The 17,612-nt window shown below is 43.3% G+C and overlaps 1 protein-coding gene across 1 annotated transcript in view; it reads right to left on the bottom strand.

The window, feature by feature from the left end:
• The window catches only part of HTR3B (5-hydroxytryptamine receptor 3B), a 76,667-nt gene that overhangs the window by 22,616 nt on the left and 36,439 nt on the right, over positions 1 to 17,612 (bottom strand). The window contains exon 7 of the mRNA XM_063941889.1: positions 3,809 to 4,019. Within this exon, the coding sequence (XP_063797959.1) occupies positions 3,809 to 4,019 (211 nt within the window). The remainder of the gene's footprint in view (positions 1 to 3,808; positions 4,020 to 17,612) is intronic.

Below are 17,612 nucleotides of genomic sequence, written 5' to 3'. Positions count from 1 at the left end.
AATATATATATATATAATATCACTAGTACTGCAGCCGGACAGGTATATATTTTTATTATGTAATGACTGATGACGGACCTGCTGGACACTGTCAGCTCAGCAGCACCGCAGACTGCTACAGTAAGCTACTATAGTAGTATGTATAAAGAAGAAAGAAAAAAAAAAAACCACGGGTAGGTGGTATACAATTATGGATGGACCAGCGACTGCCGACACAGAGGTAGCTACAGCCGTGGACTACCGTACTGTGTCTGCTGCTAATATAGACTGGATGATAATGAGATGAAATCAATATATATATATATATAATATCACTAGTACTGCAGCCGGACAGGTATATATATTTATTATGTAATGACTGATGACGGACCTGCTGGACACTGTCAGCTCAGCAGCACCGCAGACTGCTACAGTAAGCTACTATAGTAGTATGTATAAAGAAGAAGGAAAAAAAAAAACCACGGGTAGGTGGTATACAATATTATATATATATTATATACAATTATATATATATATATATATTAAACTGGTGGTGACTGGTGGTCAGGTCACTGGTCACACTATCAGCAACTTGCAAGTAGTACTCCTAAGCAGACAATCACAATATATATTATACTGGTGGTCAGTGTGGTCACAATGGCAGTGTGGCACTCTGGCAGCAAAAGTGTGCACTGTACGTTATATGTACTCCTGAGTCCTGCTCTCAGACTCTAACTGCTCCCCACTGTCAGTGTCTCCCCCACAAGTCAGATAATATACAGTCACACTATCTATCACTTCAGCAAGTAACTAGTACTCCTCCTAATGCTCCCCAAAATTACTACTGTGTCTCTCTCTACTGTCTCACTCTCTTCTCTATAAACGGAGAGGACGCCAGCCACGTGTTCTCCCTATGAATCTCAATGCACGTGTGAAAATGGAGGCGACGCGCGGCTCCTTATATAGAATCCGAGTCTCGCGATAGAATCCGAGCCTCGCGAGAATCCGACAGCGGGATGATGACGTTCGGGCGCGCTCGGGTTAACCGAGCAAGGCGGGAAGATCCGAGTCGCTCGGACCCGTGTAAAAAAACATGAAGTTCGGGCGGGTTCGGTTTCCGAGGAACCGAACCCGCTCATCTCTAATTAAAACATGTTTAATTTTTATTTTTTTATATATTTTTATGGCTATGTTCCTGCAATGATATATAAGGATGGCTTTACCAGAATTACTACCTTGATGCGTAAGCTACCAATAGCAAAAATCAATGGAGTACACTGCCGACGATAAACCTATTAGTAGAGTATGTATGGCTTGGAAAAACAAAAATACTTTCACTGGGTAAAACATCCATTTTCTTCAGCAAAATAAATGTTCACCCTTTGATAAATTAGTCCATGTTCAATAGTTAAAATCACTTTTCAAGGAAGAGACGCCACTCATCATGGGTCAGTGTTGTGTGATTGCCCCATGCCGAAATGCTCCAACCAGCCACTGAATATGACACATCTATTTCTGGCCATCTGCGTCAGCTTTCACCATTAAGAATTAGTATGGTACACAGTGGAAATGAACCCACTGGCGCTTCCCAGGATTCTAGCAGCCTTAATCTGGTCATGGTTATACCCAGCAACCTAAATATATATCCAAAAATAACATGAGACTAAATATAGGGACTATCCTATAAACAAAGTGGATAATTTAGAAGGAGTGCAAAGGAGTCATTATCAAATAAGTGGAAAAATCTAGGAACCAATCACTTCCCTTGAATTCAGGTGTAGGTACTTTGTGACTCAGGAGCATTTAGGTGGTGTATGGATGGAGGCTCCAGAACCTCAATTAAGGCTCCACTTCTCCAGTCAAAAATCCCTCCTGTCACCTGCCGACAACGCGTTTCAAATGAAGCAGTTTTTCAAGGCAGTGTGACAAGGGGGATGCATAGAGTTCCTTAAATAGTATAGCTGCCTATTACATCTGGATCAAAGAATATGTATCTATGCCTGAATTCAAGGAAAGTGATTGGTTGCTATATTTTACCACTTATGTGATAATGGCCCAGATTTATCAAGCCTTGTAGAGTGATAAATATCACGGTGATAAAGTACCAACCAACCAGCTCCTAACTGTCATTTTTCAAACACAGCCTGTGACATGGAAGTTAGGAGCTGATTGGTTGGTACTTTATCACTGTGCTATTTATCACTGTCCAAGGCTTGATAAATGGGGGCCAATGTCTCCTATTCATTCCATCCATAAAAATAGATCTCAAGTTATAGGCCATGATCTAATGAACTTCCTTGTATCTGACATTTATGAACATTCCCATGAGTGCATGTATGAACATTCCCCAATTTAGCAGGTGTCAATGTGGACTTAATATTTTTACATATCCTTAGAGATGGCACAAATCGTGCAACAGCTATTTATTTCATAGCAACATCTTTTTTTTTAAACTTTTAGGAAATATTTATGTGTGTAAACACCAATGTCATAAAAATATGAAAATATGACACATTGAGTAAAGAGTTCAAGTCCCCTGACACTCATGACTTCATGTAGCTGATGCAGCAGCAAGCGACCTTATATTGTGTATAAGTTTCAGTCAAAAAGTGATTCAAAAGTGGCAATAAATGAACTTTGAAGGGACATTTTTACTTTTGCAAAATGCATAGTATGGGCTGACATTCCACAAATGGTTGAAAAATGTATCGTCACAGAGGGGTTCCAAAGATTGGTAATGTGGAATACATTCATACAATGACCAAACAGGTGAAATCATTTCCTTTGAGAGGCCGAGCTGTGATGTCGGCAGACTGTGACTGCCGACATCACGTGTACTATTTGGGCACAAAAATACTTTATATAGGGAAGGGGCCCTAGACTGCACACCTTAACTGCAAGTAATGAGAGGTGCTACCTTGCTGAGACTTGTAGTGCCACACACAAAGAGAGCGAGTGCAGGTGCACTGTTCAAACATTACTAATTCGAATAATAATACATTTTGTAATCAATTTAGCAATATGAGGCTTTTCGCATAATCTTGGCCAAAATGACCGGCTTACCCACCGCTTCATGATATCCTCAGGTAAGTACCTAACATTCTAAGGGTTCAAGTCTAAGGCATGGTACGCCCCCAAAAAACAGCCCATCCAGAACCACCCCAAGGCATCACACTAGTGAGGAAAGTGAAGTGTGTGAGAAAGTTGGATAGATAAGAGCAGATATTGCATGGGTTAGTGTTACAGGGGTGAAAAATAAATGTGTAAAAATTGTTACATATCTATAAAACAAACAATAAAAGTGCTAGAGAGTGCTAAAGTAAGTATTAAGGGGGGTACTCACTGAGCGATATTCTAAGCAATCTGACTAGATTGCTTTGACTATTAGCATGATCGCTCCGTGTGTAGCCCCCTCAGCGATAGCGATGCGCGGCCCCGCACATCGCTATCGCCGCTGCTAGATTGGCCTGGTAACACTTTTTAAAAGCAATTTGCTGGTTAAGTGATTACTATAACCAATGTAATATACAGTAGTTGGTGAAGGCATCACATAACCTTCAACAATTATCGTCTTGGATTACTATACAAGAAACAAAGTGTGTAGGCGACTAGGCGTGTGCTAAATCTCCAATGAGATAACCTGTTGAGTCAACTATTACTCCAACCCCAAATATCAGCAAAATATATCTAATCTACTTTTAATTTTAGGTGTCAGGGTACGTAACAGAATAAAACACATATGTTAAGGTCATATCATATAAAGTAATAGGTTATTACTTCTGGTTCCAATCACAAATAATAATAATTACATTTTCACTGATGTACTCACCAATTAATGGCACGCTCAAAGTGGTGGCCGGCAGTTCATCCGCCATGTTCACTCTGAAAACTGTGTAGCCAACAAGGATACTGGTTTTAAACATTATCCGAGTCCCACTGTCAGGGGGCAGGTAAAAGCTCATGAGGTCTACAACCATAAGTAGAATGCTGGGCAAGAGAATGCTTACAATATACAGCAGGGGGCGACGGCGGATAACAAGCTGCAAAACACAATGAGATGATCATGGTATTACATCATATATACTTCGTAGGATTTTATATTACGTTGATATATCCAGAAGATAAAGTGGCTTTAAATAAAAGATAGTTAAAAATCCTTATTGTGAGTAACAGACAAAAAGCTGATCTGAAGAGTTTCCCAGTGAGTTGCAGACCCAACATAGTCTGCTTATTACTGAATGTCTGCAGCAAGCCCTGATTCAGCCTTGTACTGTCGGCATAGTTGCCTGCTGCCAGCCCTATTCAGTGGTGCAGGGGGGGGGGGTACAATTTACCAGGGTTCATGCCTGAGGGTGTCCAAGTCCTCCCCATTACCTGGCAGCAGCAGCTGCAGCTATTCTCTCCAGTCCAGGCTAAAGTGTGGCCAGGAAGATACTTAAAGTACTATTTTTTCCTTTATTTTTTTTTAAGTGTGCAGGGTCATGCCTCCCATGATTAGGCCACAGGCCCGAAAAGTACTTGAGCCCAGCAAGGCTCTCTGCTGCCCTGGTCCTATTCTCCACTGGCATCTGTTTGCTACATCATCAACTATATGTACTCACTGTCTGGTATAATGTTCTGTTCATCCTTAAACCATGTGATACCATGTGGTACCATGTGTGGTATACATCCAAGGATACTAAAAGAGCTTAAAGGGGTGCTGGTAGCACCATTAACAGAATTATTCAACCAGTCACTAGATACAGGAGAAATTCCAGAGGAATGGAAAAGAGCGAAAGTAGTCCCACTGCACAAAAATGGAAGCAAGGAAGAGGAAAGCAACTACCGACCAGTGAGCCTTACATCAGTATTAGAAAAATTGATGGAAACATTCTTAAACACTTGCCTGGCATGGTCGCATCAGATGTGACCATACCAGCAAGTGCATTATCTGACCTTGTTGCAAAGGATGCGACCAGTCAGATAAACAGTGTTAGCAGCTGCAGGGAAGAGAAACTTCCCTCCGCTGCTGCTCTCAAAAGAGACCAGAAGGTCCCTCTGCCTTCCCACACCCTCCTCCCAGTGTTACCATTCTGCCAATCAATGCTGATCGGTCAGCACGGCAGGACCCCCTACCCAGCAGCTGCTGACAATAGCAGCCACTGGGGGAAGGGTAAATCAACCCACCCAAGTCTCCCACTGTGTACCTGGCAGGTGTCTGGGCTGTAAAAAGTAAAGTCGCAATGGTCGCAATGTTACCGATGTTGCCAACCAATGTTCCATTATTTGAGAATTTTTTATTTTATTTTTTTACTAAAATCATTTTGGATAAGGTTAAATTCATGCTCTTCACCTAATTCACTTATTTTGAAAAAAATTACAATTTCTGAACGGTTTACAGGGAAAAAATCATCAGTTGAGTGGTTAAAAGAATGAGTTGTAGATTATCTCAAATCCAGCAATTTACAGGATCCCAAACAGCATGGATTCACTAGGGGAAGATCATGTCAAACAAACCTTATTGACTGTGTGACTAAAGTAATAGAAAAAGGTGGAGCCAGAGATATAGCTTATCTAGACTTTAGTAAGGCTTTTGACACTGTCCCACATCACAGACTGCTAAATAAACTTGAACGCTTGGGAGTGGATACTAGGATTATTGAATGGATAAAATCTTGGTTGCACGATAGAAAACAGAGAGTTGTAGTAAATGGAGTGCATTCCCAGTAGGGAAATGTTACCAGTGGAGTACCCCAGGGATCTGTACTTGGACCAGTGCTTTTTAATATCTTTATTGGTGACATTGCAAATGGCATTAAAGGGAAAGTATGCCTTTTTGCAGATGACACAGGGGGTCATTCAGATCTGATCGCTGCTGTGCCTTTTTTGACACAGCGGGTGATCAGGTCATAACAGCGCAGGCGTATGCACGCAAATGCGCGTGTGTCAGACAACAACAATGGGCATCGATGGTCAGTGACGGGCTGGTGCGAAAAATCCATTCGCTTGGGCGTTCACAAAGTGACTGTATAGTTTGTAAGCTTGCGAGCAGGGCCTTCCTACCTCTATGTCTGTCTGTCTTTGCCCAGTTTTGTTCTATAACTGTTGTTATAATTGTAAAGCGCAACGGAATATGCTGCACTATATAAGAAACTGCTAATGAATAAATAAATAAGTGATTGACAGGAGGAAGCCGTTTGTTGGTGGTAACTGACCGTTTACTGGGAGTGTTCGGAAATACACAGGCGCTTCAAAGCGTTTTCAGGGAGTGTGTCTAACGTCAGCTCCGGCCCCGGTCAGCCTGATTCTATCACACTAGAGGAGTAAGTCCTGGGCTGCATAGAGACTGCACACACTGACTTTTAGCATCACACACTTGCACAGCAAAAATACACTCCCCGTGTAGGCAGTGACTATCTGAATGCAAGACAGCACAAATCGCAGCTAAGTGATCAGATCAGAATGACCCCTACAGAGGTATGCAACAGGGTAGACACACCATGCGGGGTAAAACAAATGATTGGGGATCTAGGTAGACTAGAGGAATGGTCAAGAGTTTGGCAATTACAGTTTAATGCCAAAAAATGCAAAATCATGCACTTGAGTCTCAAAAATCCAAAGGGGAAATACAGTATTAATGGCACTATACTGGAAACTACTGAGGAGAAAAGGGATCTAGGAGTCACTATTTCAGGTGACTTAAAGGCAGGTAAGCAATGTAACAAAGCAATGAGGAAGGCTAGTAAGATGCTTGGTTGCATAGGAAAAGGAATCAGCAGCACAAGGAAGTATTAATGCCACTGTATAAGTCATTGGTACGGCGTCATCTAGAATAATGTGTTCAATTCTGAAGGGCATATCTTCTGAAGGATATTAATACATTAGAGACTGTACATTGAAAGGCAACTAAAATGGTGCATGGCCTAGATCACAAAACATACCTGGAAAGACTAAAGAATCTCAATATGTATAGTTTGGAGCAGTGGACAAGTGGAATTGCTTCCCATAAGAGGTGGTATAGGCTAACACAGTAGAGCAATTTAAGCATGCATGGGATAGACATAAGAAAATCCTTACAAAGAAATAAGGATCAAATAAGGTTTGAGATAAAAATATGGTTAAAAATGGGCAGATTAGATGGGCCAAGTGATTCTTATCTGTTGTCAAATTGTATGTTTCTATGATAATAAGCGTCTATTGCATGGAGTGGAAGGAGCATCCAAATACCAGTAAGTGCATAAAGGTTTAAGGGAAAGGTGGTTTGCTAAAGGTGAAGGCCTCATGAAGTAGTATTAAGGTTTTCATCAACGCTCTACAGGAACAGTCCTAACAAAGGAGTGGCAGTCTGCAGGGCAAGAAACAGCCCCCACCTGGCACTTCCACCACCAATGCTCACACTCACCCCCAATGCACGTGTCCCCGTGTGACTGTGACATGGCCGAGCTGTGCAAATGTCATAGTCACATGATCTTCTCATCGAGGGCTCCATACAGCATACAGTATGTGCCCACCGGCAACAAGGACATATTGGTGAGGGTGCCGGGAGACATAGGACATGTGAATTGGTGGTTAGTGTGGCTGGGACGTCGGCACAGCTCAGCCCTGTCACAGTGCAGGGCAGTGTCAGGCTGGAGGGCAGAGATACCCCTCTTAATAAAAGCAAGGGCGTGCTGCCAGGCGGGAACAGTCGCCTGACACATTAAAGAGAGTGGTCCTCCCCGACACAATATTCTCTTCCCCTTAGATATCGCCCATCTATGCTCATTTCCCGATTTTACAAACTAGATTTGTGCTTCCTCACAGGGTATTTTACCAATATCTACAGTTGAGAAATTTCTTTCAATCTCTTCCGCAAGCTTCCCCCTCTCTGTCTGATTCCTCTATAGAATCCTTATGCAGCTGTTCACAATCTTCTTAGAGACGTATCTCTGCTATACTGTGTATCAGCTTTTACTGTCTTACAACCTGCCACAGAAAGAAATACATGAGTTAGTATAAGAACAAGCCACAAATAAGACTCTGACCCCCGAAGAATGGACCAAGATCAGACTGGCAGTAGCTAAAAGCTCCATAACTACTCGTATCAAAGAATACGCAACTAAACTATATTTTAGATGGTATCTAGTCCCTTCTAGAATACACTCTATCAATCCAACAGCTTCTGACCTCTGTTGGAGACTATGTGGCCACAAGGGGACTCTGCTGCATGTTTGGTGGTCCTGTCCAATTATCTGCCCTTACTGGACAAGGATTCACAATTTAATTAAGTTAGTCACTGGTGTTCAGATGCCCGATACCGCACTCTACTCTTTAATTTTGAGGCTAATATTTCATATCCCTCCATTAACCCAAAAACGAATTAATCATATTTTAGGAGCTGCTAAATACTATATATCTGCCCAGTAGAAATCATCTAGATCTCTTTTATTAACCGCTGCAATCAATGCAATATGGTCTACATACAGAGTAGAACGTATTACATCTATACTACATGACACCCCTTCCGCTTTCATTAATATTTGGTCGCCATGGACAAACCACTTTCAGGCCAAACATCCTTTAAATACTTTATAAATGTTTTAAATTATAATTATATTGTTGAGCTGCAAGAGATGTACATCAATCCTCTTAAACTCACCCTTTCCTTTATTCCTCTTTCATTTTTTCCCTCCTTTCTCACTCTCATCTTCTCCTTACTCACTGTGTTCTTTATAGTCCACTATCATTTAGATGACTGAAACATGATACAATTATCATTTTCACTCTGCCTGTTTGTCATCTATACCAGTATGGTTCCAATAGACAGGTTGTGCCTCTCTGCATATCATATACAGTATGTGTGTTTGAAGACCATGCAGAATTTTTACATGTTTCTTACTCCACATTTTCTCTATAATTGTTGTTTTAGATATAATTTGATATATTTTACATGTAAAATCAATAAACAATAAAAATTTAAAAAAAGAGTGGTCCTCCTGTGTCCACTCTCTGTTCTGTATATCCTCTGGGAGCTGTTGTGCCAGCAAATGGGGACATTATCTGGGAGCTGTTAAAAAAATCTGTTGTGCCAGCAAGTTTGGACAGTATCTGGAAGCTGTTAAAATAAATCATTTGCATCTAAAAAGCAATTGGGCTTTATCTGGGCACTGTATAAAAATGTATTATTGCAAAGGCCCCCACTTAGCTACCTCTTGATGCCAGCCGGCTGGACAATATTTCTGGGGAGAACCCTGCCTTTGATGGGATTTTTTTTTTATATTGTAAAATGCATTTACAGGTGTATACACTGTAGAAACTAGAACATAGTGGGAAACACTTTAAATTAGTTCTGATATGGCAAGTCTAGTTCCATCCAGGACCATGTGTAGAGTCATTGTCTTTTTAATGCTCTATAGCCCTATCCATGTCTTCATATTCATCATGTTCCCTAGTATCAACCATGCTCTCACATCATCCTCTGCCCCAACACTCAGTCCAAGCTTAGTGTTAGCCATCAGTCAAACGTATGGCATCATTCAACAGGGTCACCCTTCTCTCACTGCAATATCCAATCCCAATGATCAGTCAATTCTTACTCCATCCACCATCAACGCCAATCATAAATCAAGGCATAACACCAAAGTTCCCTCCACACCAAGATCATCAAATGGGAAATTGAGTGCTGTTTGCTCTCCAGTGCTAACTTTGCTTCTCTGCTACAAGACAAGCAATCAACTGCATTGAGTGACACCTTACCTATTTGATGCTCTTTCCATGCTGCTGCCTGCACTCTGTGATGACTGGACTCCCTTCCCTGATTCTCCAGGTGAGCTCCACAATGTCTAGAACCAGCTCCGCAGTAGTGTATGATGTATGAATAAAGCTGATACACCATATTGTTGACATTACTTGCAGTACAGCCAAATCTGACAAAGCAATCCAACTAATGGATCATAACGAAACTCTTGAAAATGATTTTGTTTGCATGGTTGATGAAGTCATGTCCATCAGTGCTTCTGGGAAAAGTGACCAGTGGTACACAGGGGTGTGCTATTTAATTCTCAGTGGCCAGAATGAGGGTATTTTGACATTTCATCATCTATCTACACTGCTTCTCTGTGAGACATTGTGACCATTGACAGTCACTGAGTCAATACGCATTATAAATACACAATAAACTTTTACATCCTGACACTGTGTTGGTGGAAATGTATATAAACATGTGTGTAAACAGAAAAGAACAAAAGCAAACAGTGGGCAATTAAATGTTGCTTTTTCTCCATTATCACATTACCATTCCATACTTCTACAGGCACAAGAACAGCTTTCTTTACATATTCTTTTTATTTTTCAATTGTACCAGGCCAGTGTCAAGTGGCCATTAAAAAGTTGCTTTCAAAAATTCACTACTGTACAACTCTCTCTCTCTCTCTCTCTCTCTCTCTCTATCTCTCTCTACATATATATATACTAGTGATGTGCACCGGACATTTTTCGGGTTTTGTGTTTTGATTTTGGATTCGGTTCCGCGGCCGTGTTTTGGATTCGGACGCGTTTTGGCAAAACCGAAAAAAAATTGTCGGATTCGGGTGTGTTTTGGATTCGGGTGTTTTTTTTCCAAAAAAACCTAAACAACAGCTTAAATCACAGAATTTGGGGGTCATTTTGATCCCATAGTATTATTAACCTCAATTACCATAATTTCCACTCATTTCCAGTCTATTCTGAACACCTCACACCTCACAATATTATTTTTAGTCCTACAATTTGCACCGAGGTCGCTGGATGGCTAAGCTAAGCGACACAAGTGGCCGACACAAACACCTGGCCCATCTAGGAGTGGCACTGCAGTGTCAGGCAGGATGGCACTTCCAAAAAATTGTCCCCAAACAGCACATGATGCAAAAAAAAAAAGAGGCGCACCAAGGTCGCTGTGTGACTAAGCTAAGCGACACAAGTGGCTGACACAAACACCTGGCCCATCTAGGAGTGGCACTGCAGTGTCAGGCAGGATGGCACTTCCAAAAAATTGTCCCCAAACAGCACATGATGCAAAGAAAAAAAGAGGCGCACCAAGGTCGCTGGATGGCTAAGCTAAGCGACACAAGTGGCCGACACAAACACCTGGCCCATCTAGGAGTGGCACTGCAGTGTCAGGCAGGATGGCACTTCAAAAAAATTGTCCCCAAACAGCACATGATGCAAAGAAAAAAAGAGGCGCACCAAGGTCGCTGTGTGACTAATCTAAGCGACACAAGTGGCCGACACAAACACCTGGCCCATCTAGGAGTGGCACTGCAGTTTCAGGCAGGATGGCACTTCCAAAAAATTGTCCCCAAACAGCACATGATGCAAAGAAAAAAAGAGGCGCACCAAGGTCACTGGATGGCTAAGCTAAGCGACACAAGTGGCCGACACAAACACCTGGCCCATCTAGGAGTGGCACTGCAGTGTCAGGCAGGATGGCACTTCAAAAAAATTGTCCCCAAACAGCACATGATGCAAAGAAAAATGAAAGAAAAAAGAGGTGCAAGATGGAATTGTCCTTGGGCCCTCCCACCCACCCTTATGTTGTATAAACAGGACATGCACACTTTAACAAACCCATCATTTCAGCGACAGGGTCTGCCACACGACTGTGACTGAAATGACTGGTTGGTTTGGGCCCCCACCAAAAAAGAAGCAATCAATCTCTCCTTGCACAAACTGGCTCTACAGAGGCAAGATGTCCATCTCATCATCATCCTCCGATTCCTCACCCCTTTCACTGTGTACATCCCCCTCCTCACAGATTATTAATTCGTCCCCACTGGAATCCACCATCTCAGGTCCCCGTGTACTTTCTGGAGGCAATTGCTGCTGGTGAATGTCTCCACGGAGGAATTGATTATAATTCATTTTGATGAACATCATCTTCTCCACATTTTATGGAAGTAACTTTGTATGCCGATTGCTGACAAGGTGAGCGGCTGCACTAAACACTCTTTCGGATTACACACTGGAGGGAGGGCAACTTAGGTAGAATAAAGCCAGTTTTTGCAAGGGCCTCCAAATTGCCTCTTTTTCCTGCCAGTATACATACGGACTGTCTGACGTGCCTACTTGGATGCGGTCACTCATATAATCCTCCACCATTCTTTCAATGGTGACAGAATCATATGCAGTGACAGTAGACGACATGTCAGTAATCGTTGGCAGGTCCTTCAGTCCGGACCAGATGTCAGCACTCGCTCCAGACTACCCTGCATCACCGCCAGCGGGTGGGCTCGGAATTCTTAGCCTTTTCCTCGCACCCCCAGTTGCGGGAGAATGTGAAGGAGGAGCTGTTGACGGGTCACGTTCCGCTTGACTTGACAATTTTCTCACCAGCAGGTCTTTGAACCTCTGCAGACTTGTGTCTGCCGGAAAGAGAGATACAACGTAGGTTTTAAATCTAGGATCGAGCACGGTGGCCAAAATGTAGTGCTCTGATTTCAACAGATTGACCACCCGTGAATCCTGGTTAAGCGAATTAAGGGCTCCATCCACAAGTCCCACATGCCTAGCGGAATCGCTCTGTTTTAGCTCCTCCTTCAATGTCTCCAGCTTCTTCTGCAAAATCCTGATGAGGGGAATGACCTGACTCAGGCTGGCAGTGTCTGAACTGACTTCACGTGTGGCAAGTTCAAAGGGTTGCAGAACCTTGCACAACGTTGAAATCATTCTCCACTGCGCTTGAGTCAGGTGCATTCCCCCTCCTTTGCCTATATCGTGGGCAGATGTATAGGCTTGAATGGCCTTTTGCTGCTCCTCCATCCTCTGAAGCATTTAGAGGGTTGAATTCCACCTCGTTACCACCTCTTGCTTCAGATGATGGCAGGGCAGGTTCAGGAATGTTTGGTGGTTCTCCAGTCTTCTGTATGCAGTGCCTGAATGCCGAAAGTGGCCCGCAATTCTTCGGGCCACCGACAGCATCTCTTGCACGCCCCTGTCGTTTTTTAAATAATTCTGCACCACTAAATTCAATGTATGTGCAAAACATGGGACGTGCTGGAATTTGCCCAGATGTAATGCACGCACAATATTGCTGGCGTTGTCCGATGTCACAAATCCCCAGGAGAGTCCAATTGGGGTAAGCCATTCTGCGATGATCTTCCTCAGTTCCCGTAAGAGGTTGTCAGCTGTGTGCCTTTTATGGAAAGCGGTGATACAAAGCGTAGCCTGCCTAGGAACGAGTTGGCATTTGCGAGATGCTGCTACTGGTGCCGCCGCTGCTGTTCTTGCTGCGGGAGGCAATACATCTACCCAGTGGGCTGTCACAGTCATATAGTCCTGAGTCTGCCCTGCTCCACTTGTCCACATGTCCGTGGTTAAGTGGACATTGGGTACAACTGCATTTTTTAGGACACTGGTGAGTCTTTTCTGAGGTCTGTGTACATTTTCGGTATCGCCTGCCTAGAGAAATGGAACCTAGATGGTATTTGGTACCGAGGACACAGTACCTCAATCAAGTCTATAGTTGCCTCTGAATTAACGATGGATACCGGAACCACGTTTCTCACCGCCCAGGCTGCCAAGGCCTGAGTTATCTGCTTTGCAGCAGGATGACTGCTGTGATATTTCATCTTCCTCGCAAAGGACTGTTGGACAGTCAATTGTTTACTGGAAGTAGTACAAGTGGTCTTCCAACTTCCCCTCTGGGATGACGATCGACTCCCAGCAGCAACAACAGCAGCGCCAGCAGCAGTAGGCATTACACTCAAGGATGCATCGGTGGAATCCCAGGCAGGAGAGGACTTGTCAGACTTGACAGTGACATGGCCTGCAGGACCATTGGCTTTCCTCGGTAAGGAGGAAATTGACACCGAGGGAGTTGGTGCTGTGGTTTGCAGGAGCTTGGTTACAAGAGGAAGGGATTTAGTGGTCAGTGGACTGCTTCCGCTGTCACCCAAAGTTTTTTAACTTTTCACTGACTTATGATGAATGCGCTGCAGGTGACGTATAAGGGAGGATGTTCCGAGGTGGTTAACGTCCTTACCCCTACTTATTACAGCTTGACAAAGGCAACACACGGCTTGACACCTGTTGTCCGCATTTGTGTTGAAATAATTCCACACCGAAGAGGTGATTTTTTTTGTATTTTACCCAGGCATGTCAATGGCCATATTCGTCCCACGGACAACAGGTGTCTCCCCGGGTGCCTGACTTAAACAAACCACCTCACCATCAGAATCCTCCTTGTCAATTTCCTCCCCAGCGCCAGCAACACCCATATCCTCATCCTGGTGTACTTCAACAGTGACATCTTCAATTTGACTATCAGGAACTGGACTGCGGGTGCTCCTTCCAGCACTTGCAGGGGGCGTGCAAATGGTGGAAGGCGCAAGCTCTTCCCGTCCAGTGTTGGGAAGGTCAGGCATCGCAACCGACACAATTGGACTCTCCTTGGGGATTTGTGATTTAGAAGAACGCACAGTTCTTTGCTGTGCTTTTGCCAGCTTAAGTCTTTTCATTTTTCTAGCGAGAGGATGAGTGCTTCCATCCTCATGTGAAGCTGAACCACTAGCCATGAACATAGGCCAGGGCCTCAGCCGTTCCTTGCCACTCCGTGTCGTAAATGGCATATTGGCAAGTTTACGCTTCTCCTCAGACGATTTTAATTTAGATTTTTTTGTCATTTGACTGAACTTTTGTTTTTTGGATTTTACATGCTCTCTACTATGACATTGGGCATCGGCCTTGGCAGACGACGTTGATGGCATTTCATCGTCTCGGCCATGACTAGTGGCAGCAGCTTCAGCACGAGGTGGAAGTGGATCTTGATCTTTCCCTATTTTAACCTCCACATTTTTGTTCTCCATTTTTTAATGTGTGGAATTATATGCCAGTATCAATAGCAATGGCCTACTACTATATTTACTGCGCACAACTGAAATGCACCCCAGGTATGGATGGATAGTATACTTGACGACACAGAGGTAGGTACAGTAGTGGCCTACCGTATTGCTATATATAGTATACTGGTGGTCACTGTGTCAGCAAACTGCAAAACTAAAATGCACCACAGGTATAGAATGTAGATGGATAGTATACTTAATGGATGACGACACAGAGGTAGGTACAGCAGTGGCCTACCGTACTGCTATATATAGTATACTGGTGGTCACTGTGTCAGCAAACTGCAAAACTAAAATGCACCACCGGTATAGAATGTAGATGGATAGTATACTTAAGGAATGACGACACAGAGGTAGGTACAGCAGTGGCCTACCGTACTGCTATATATAGTATACTGGTGGTCACTGTGTCAGCAAACTGCAAAACTAAAATGCACCACAGGTATAGAATGTAGATGGATAGTATACTTAATGAATGACGACACAGAGATAGGTACAGCAGTGGCCTACCGTACTGCTATATATAGTATACTGGTGGTCACTGTCAGCAAACTGCAAAACTAAAATGCACCACAGGTATAGAATGTAGATGGATAGTATACTTAATGAATGACGACACAGAGGTAGGTACAGCAGTGGCCTACCGTACTGCTATATATAGTATACTGGTGGTCACTGTGTCAGCAAACTGCAAAACTAAAATGCACCACAGGTATAGAATGTAGATGGATAGTATACTTAATGAATGACGACACAGAGGTAGGTACAGCAGTGGTCTACAGTACTGCTATATATAGTATACTGGTGGTCACTGTGTCAGCAAACTGCAAAACTAAAATGCACCACAGGTATAGAATGTAGATGGATAGTATACTTAATGAATGACGACACAGAGGTAGGTACAGCAGTGGCCTACCGTACTGCTATATATAGTATACTGGTGGTCACTGTGTCAGCAAACTGCAAAACTAAAATGCACCACAGGTATAGAATGTAGATGGATAGTATACTTAATGAATGACGACACAGAGGTAGGTACAGCAGTGGCCTACCGTACTGCTATATATAGTATACTGGTGGTCACTGTGTCAGCAAACTGCAAAACTAAAATGCACCACAGGTATAGAATGTAGATGGATAGTATACTTAATGAATGACGACACAGAGGTAGGTACAGCAGTGGCCTACCGTACTGCTATATATAGTATACTGGTGGTCACTGTGTCAGCAAACTGCAAAACTAAAATGCACCACAGGTATAGAATGTAGATGGATAGTATACTTAATGAATGACGACACAGATGTAGGTACAGCAGTGGCCTACCGTACTGCTATATATAGTATACTGGTGGTCACTGTGTCAGCAAACTGCAAAATTAAAATGCACCACAGGTATAGAATGTAGATGGATAGTATACTTAATGACGACACAGAGTTAGGCACAGCAGTGGCCTTCCGTATCGTACTGCTATATATAGTATACTGGTGGTCACTGTGTCAGCAAAACTCTGCACTGTACTCCTCCTATATAATATTAATTATACTGGTGGTCCCCAGTCCCCACAATAAAGTAGCACACTGAGCACAGATATGGAGTGTTTTTCAGGCAGACAACGTATACTGGTGGTCACTGTCAGCAAAACTCTGCACTGTACTCCTGCTATATAATACAGCTGCTCCCCAGTCCCCACAAATAAGCAGTGTGAGCACAGATATATTATGCAGCACACTGAGCACAGATATGGTATGGAGCGTTTTTTTCAGGCAGAGAACGGATAAAAACTGGTGGTCACTTATCAGCAAAACTCTGCACTGTACTCCTCCTAACAGCTGCTCCCCAGTCCTCCCCACAATTAAGCAATAAAGCAATCAAGTTCAACAATAAACGGAGAGGACGCCAGCCACGTCCTCTCCCTATCATCTCCAATGCACGAGTGAAAATGGCGGCGACGCGCGGCTGCTTATATAGAATCCGAATCTCGCGAGAATCCGACAGCGGGATGATGACGTTCGGGCGCGCTCGGGTTAGCCGAGCAAGGCGGGAAGGTTCGAACCTGCCTCGGACCCGTGTAAAAAGGGTGAAGTTCCGGGGGGTTCGGTTTCCGAGAAACCGAAACCGCTCATCTCTAATATATACATACATACAATTCCCTGTGTCTTGCTCTGGGATTATCATGCCATTACAGTATACAGTGGAGATACTGTACCTTTAAAGGGGGTTCTGCTGTGTACACTATTGTTTTGCATTCCCATTGATGTTAATGAAAGAAATAAATCTAATTGGGAATTTGTACATGATGAGCACACAGAAGATGAAATAGAAGCCCTACGGTGTTAGCCTAATTGCTCTGCTGCTCATCTAACCTTCTGCTGGTTCATTTGATAAGGCTCTCTTTATGATGCTATGAATTTCGGAAGTGCTCATTTATTCCACATATAATTCTCCCCCCTCCTCTTTATTTCACCCTCTGCTCATTTGTGAGCCGTTGTCGCAATGATAATGATTTTGCCATTAAAGCTGAAATCACTGCTGCATGAGAGAGCTATGTCCCATGCTGGCCATTCATCTCCCTGTGTTTTGTGTGGTTAACTTTTCTTGCCAGGGTCATTGTTAGTCCTGGACAAGCCAAAGCAGAGGAAAAGGAGTGTCAGCTTGGTGATCAGTTATCGTGAAATACCAGGGCATGCAGGTTAATTATAACATAATGGAGTAAATGTATTTATTCCGCGCTCAGCAGTGCCCTTCGCGCTAGTAAAGGCGGCAGTCATAGCAACTTTTGGAGACAAAGTATAGCCATA

This window comes from Pseudophryne corroboree, chromosome 10, assembly GCF_028390025.1.
Source record: "Pseudophryne corroboree isolate aPseCor3 chromosome 10, aPseCor3.hap2, whole genome shotgun sequence".
Taxonomy (NCBI): domain Eukaryota; kingdom Metazoa; phylum Chordata; class Amphibia; order Anura; family Myobatrachidae; genus Pseudophryne; species Pseudophryne corroboree.
This window is presented reverse-complemented; position numbering and strand designations above follow the sequence as displayed.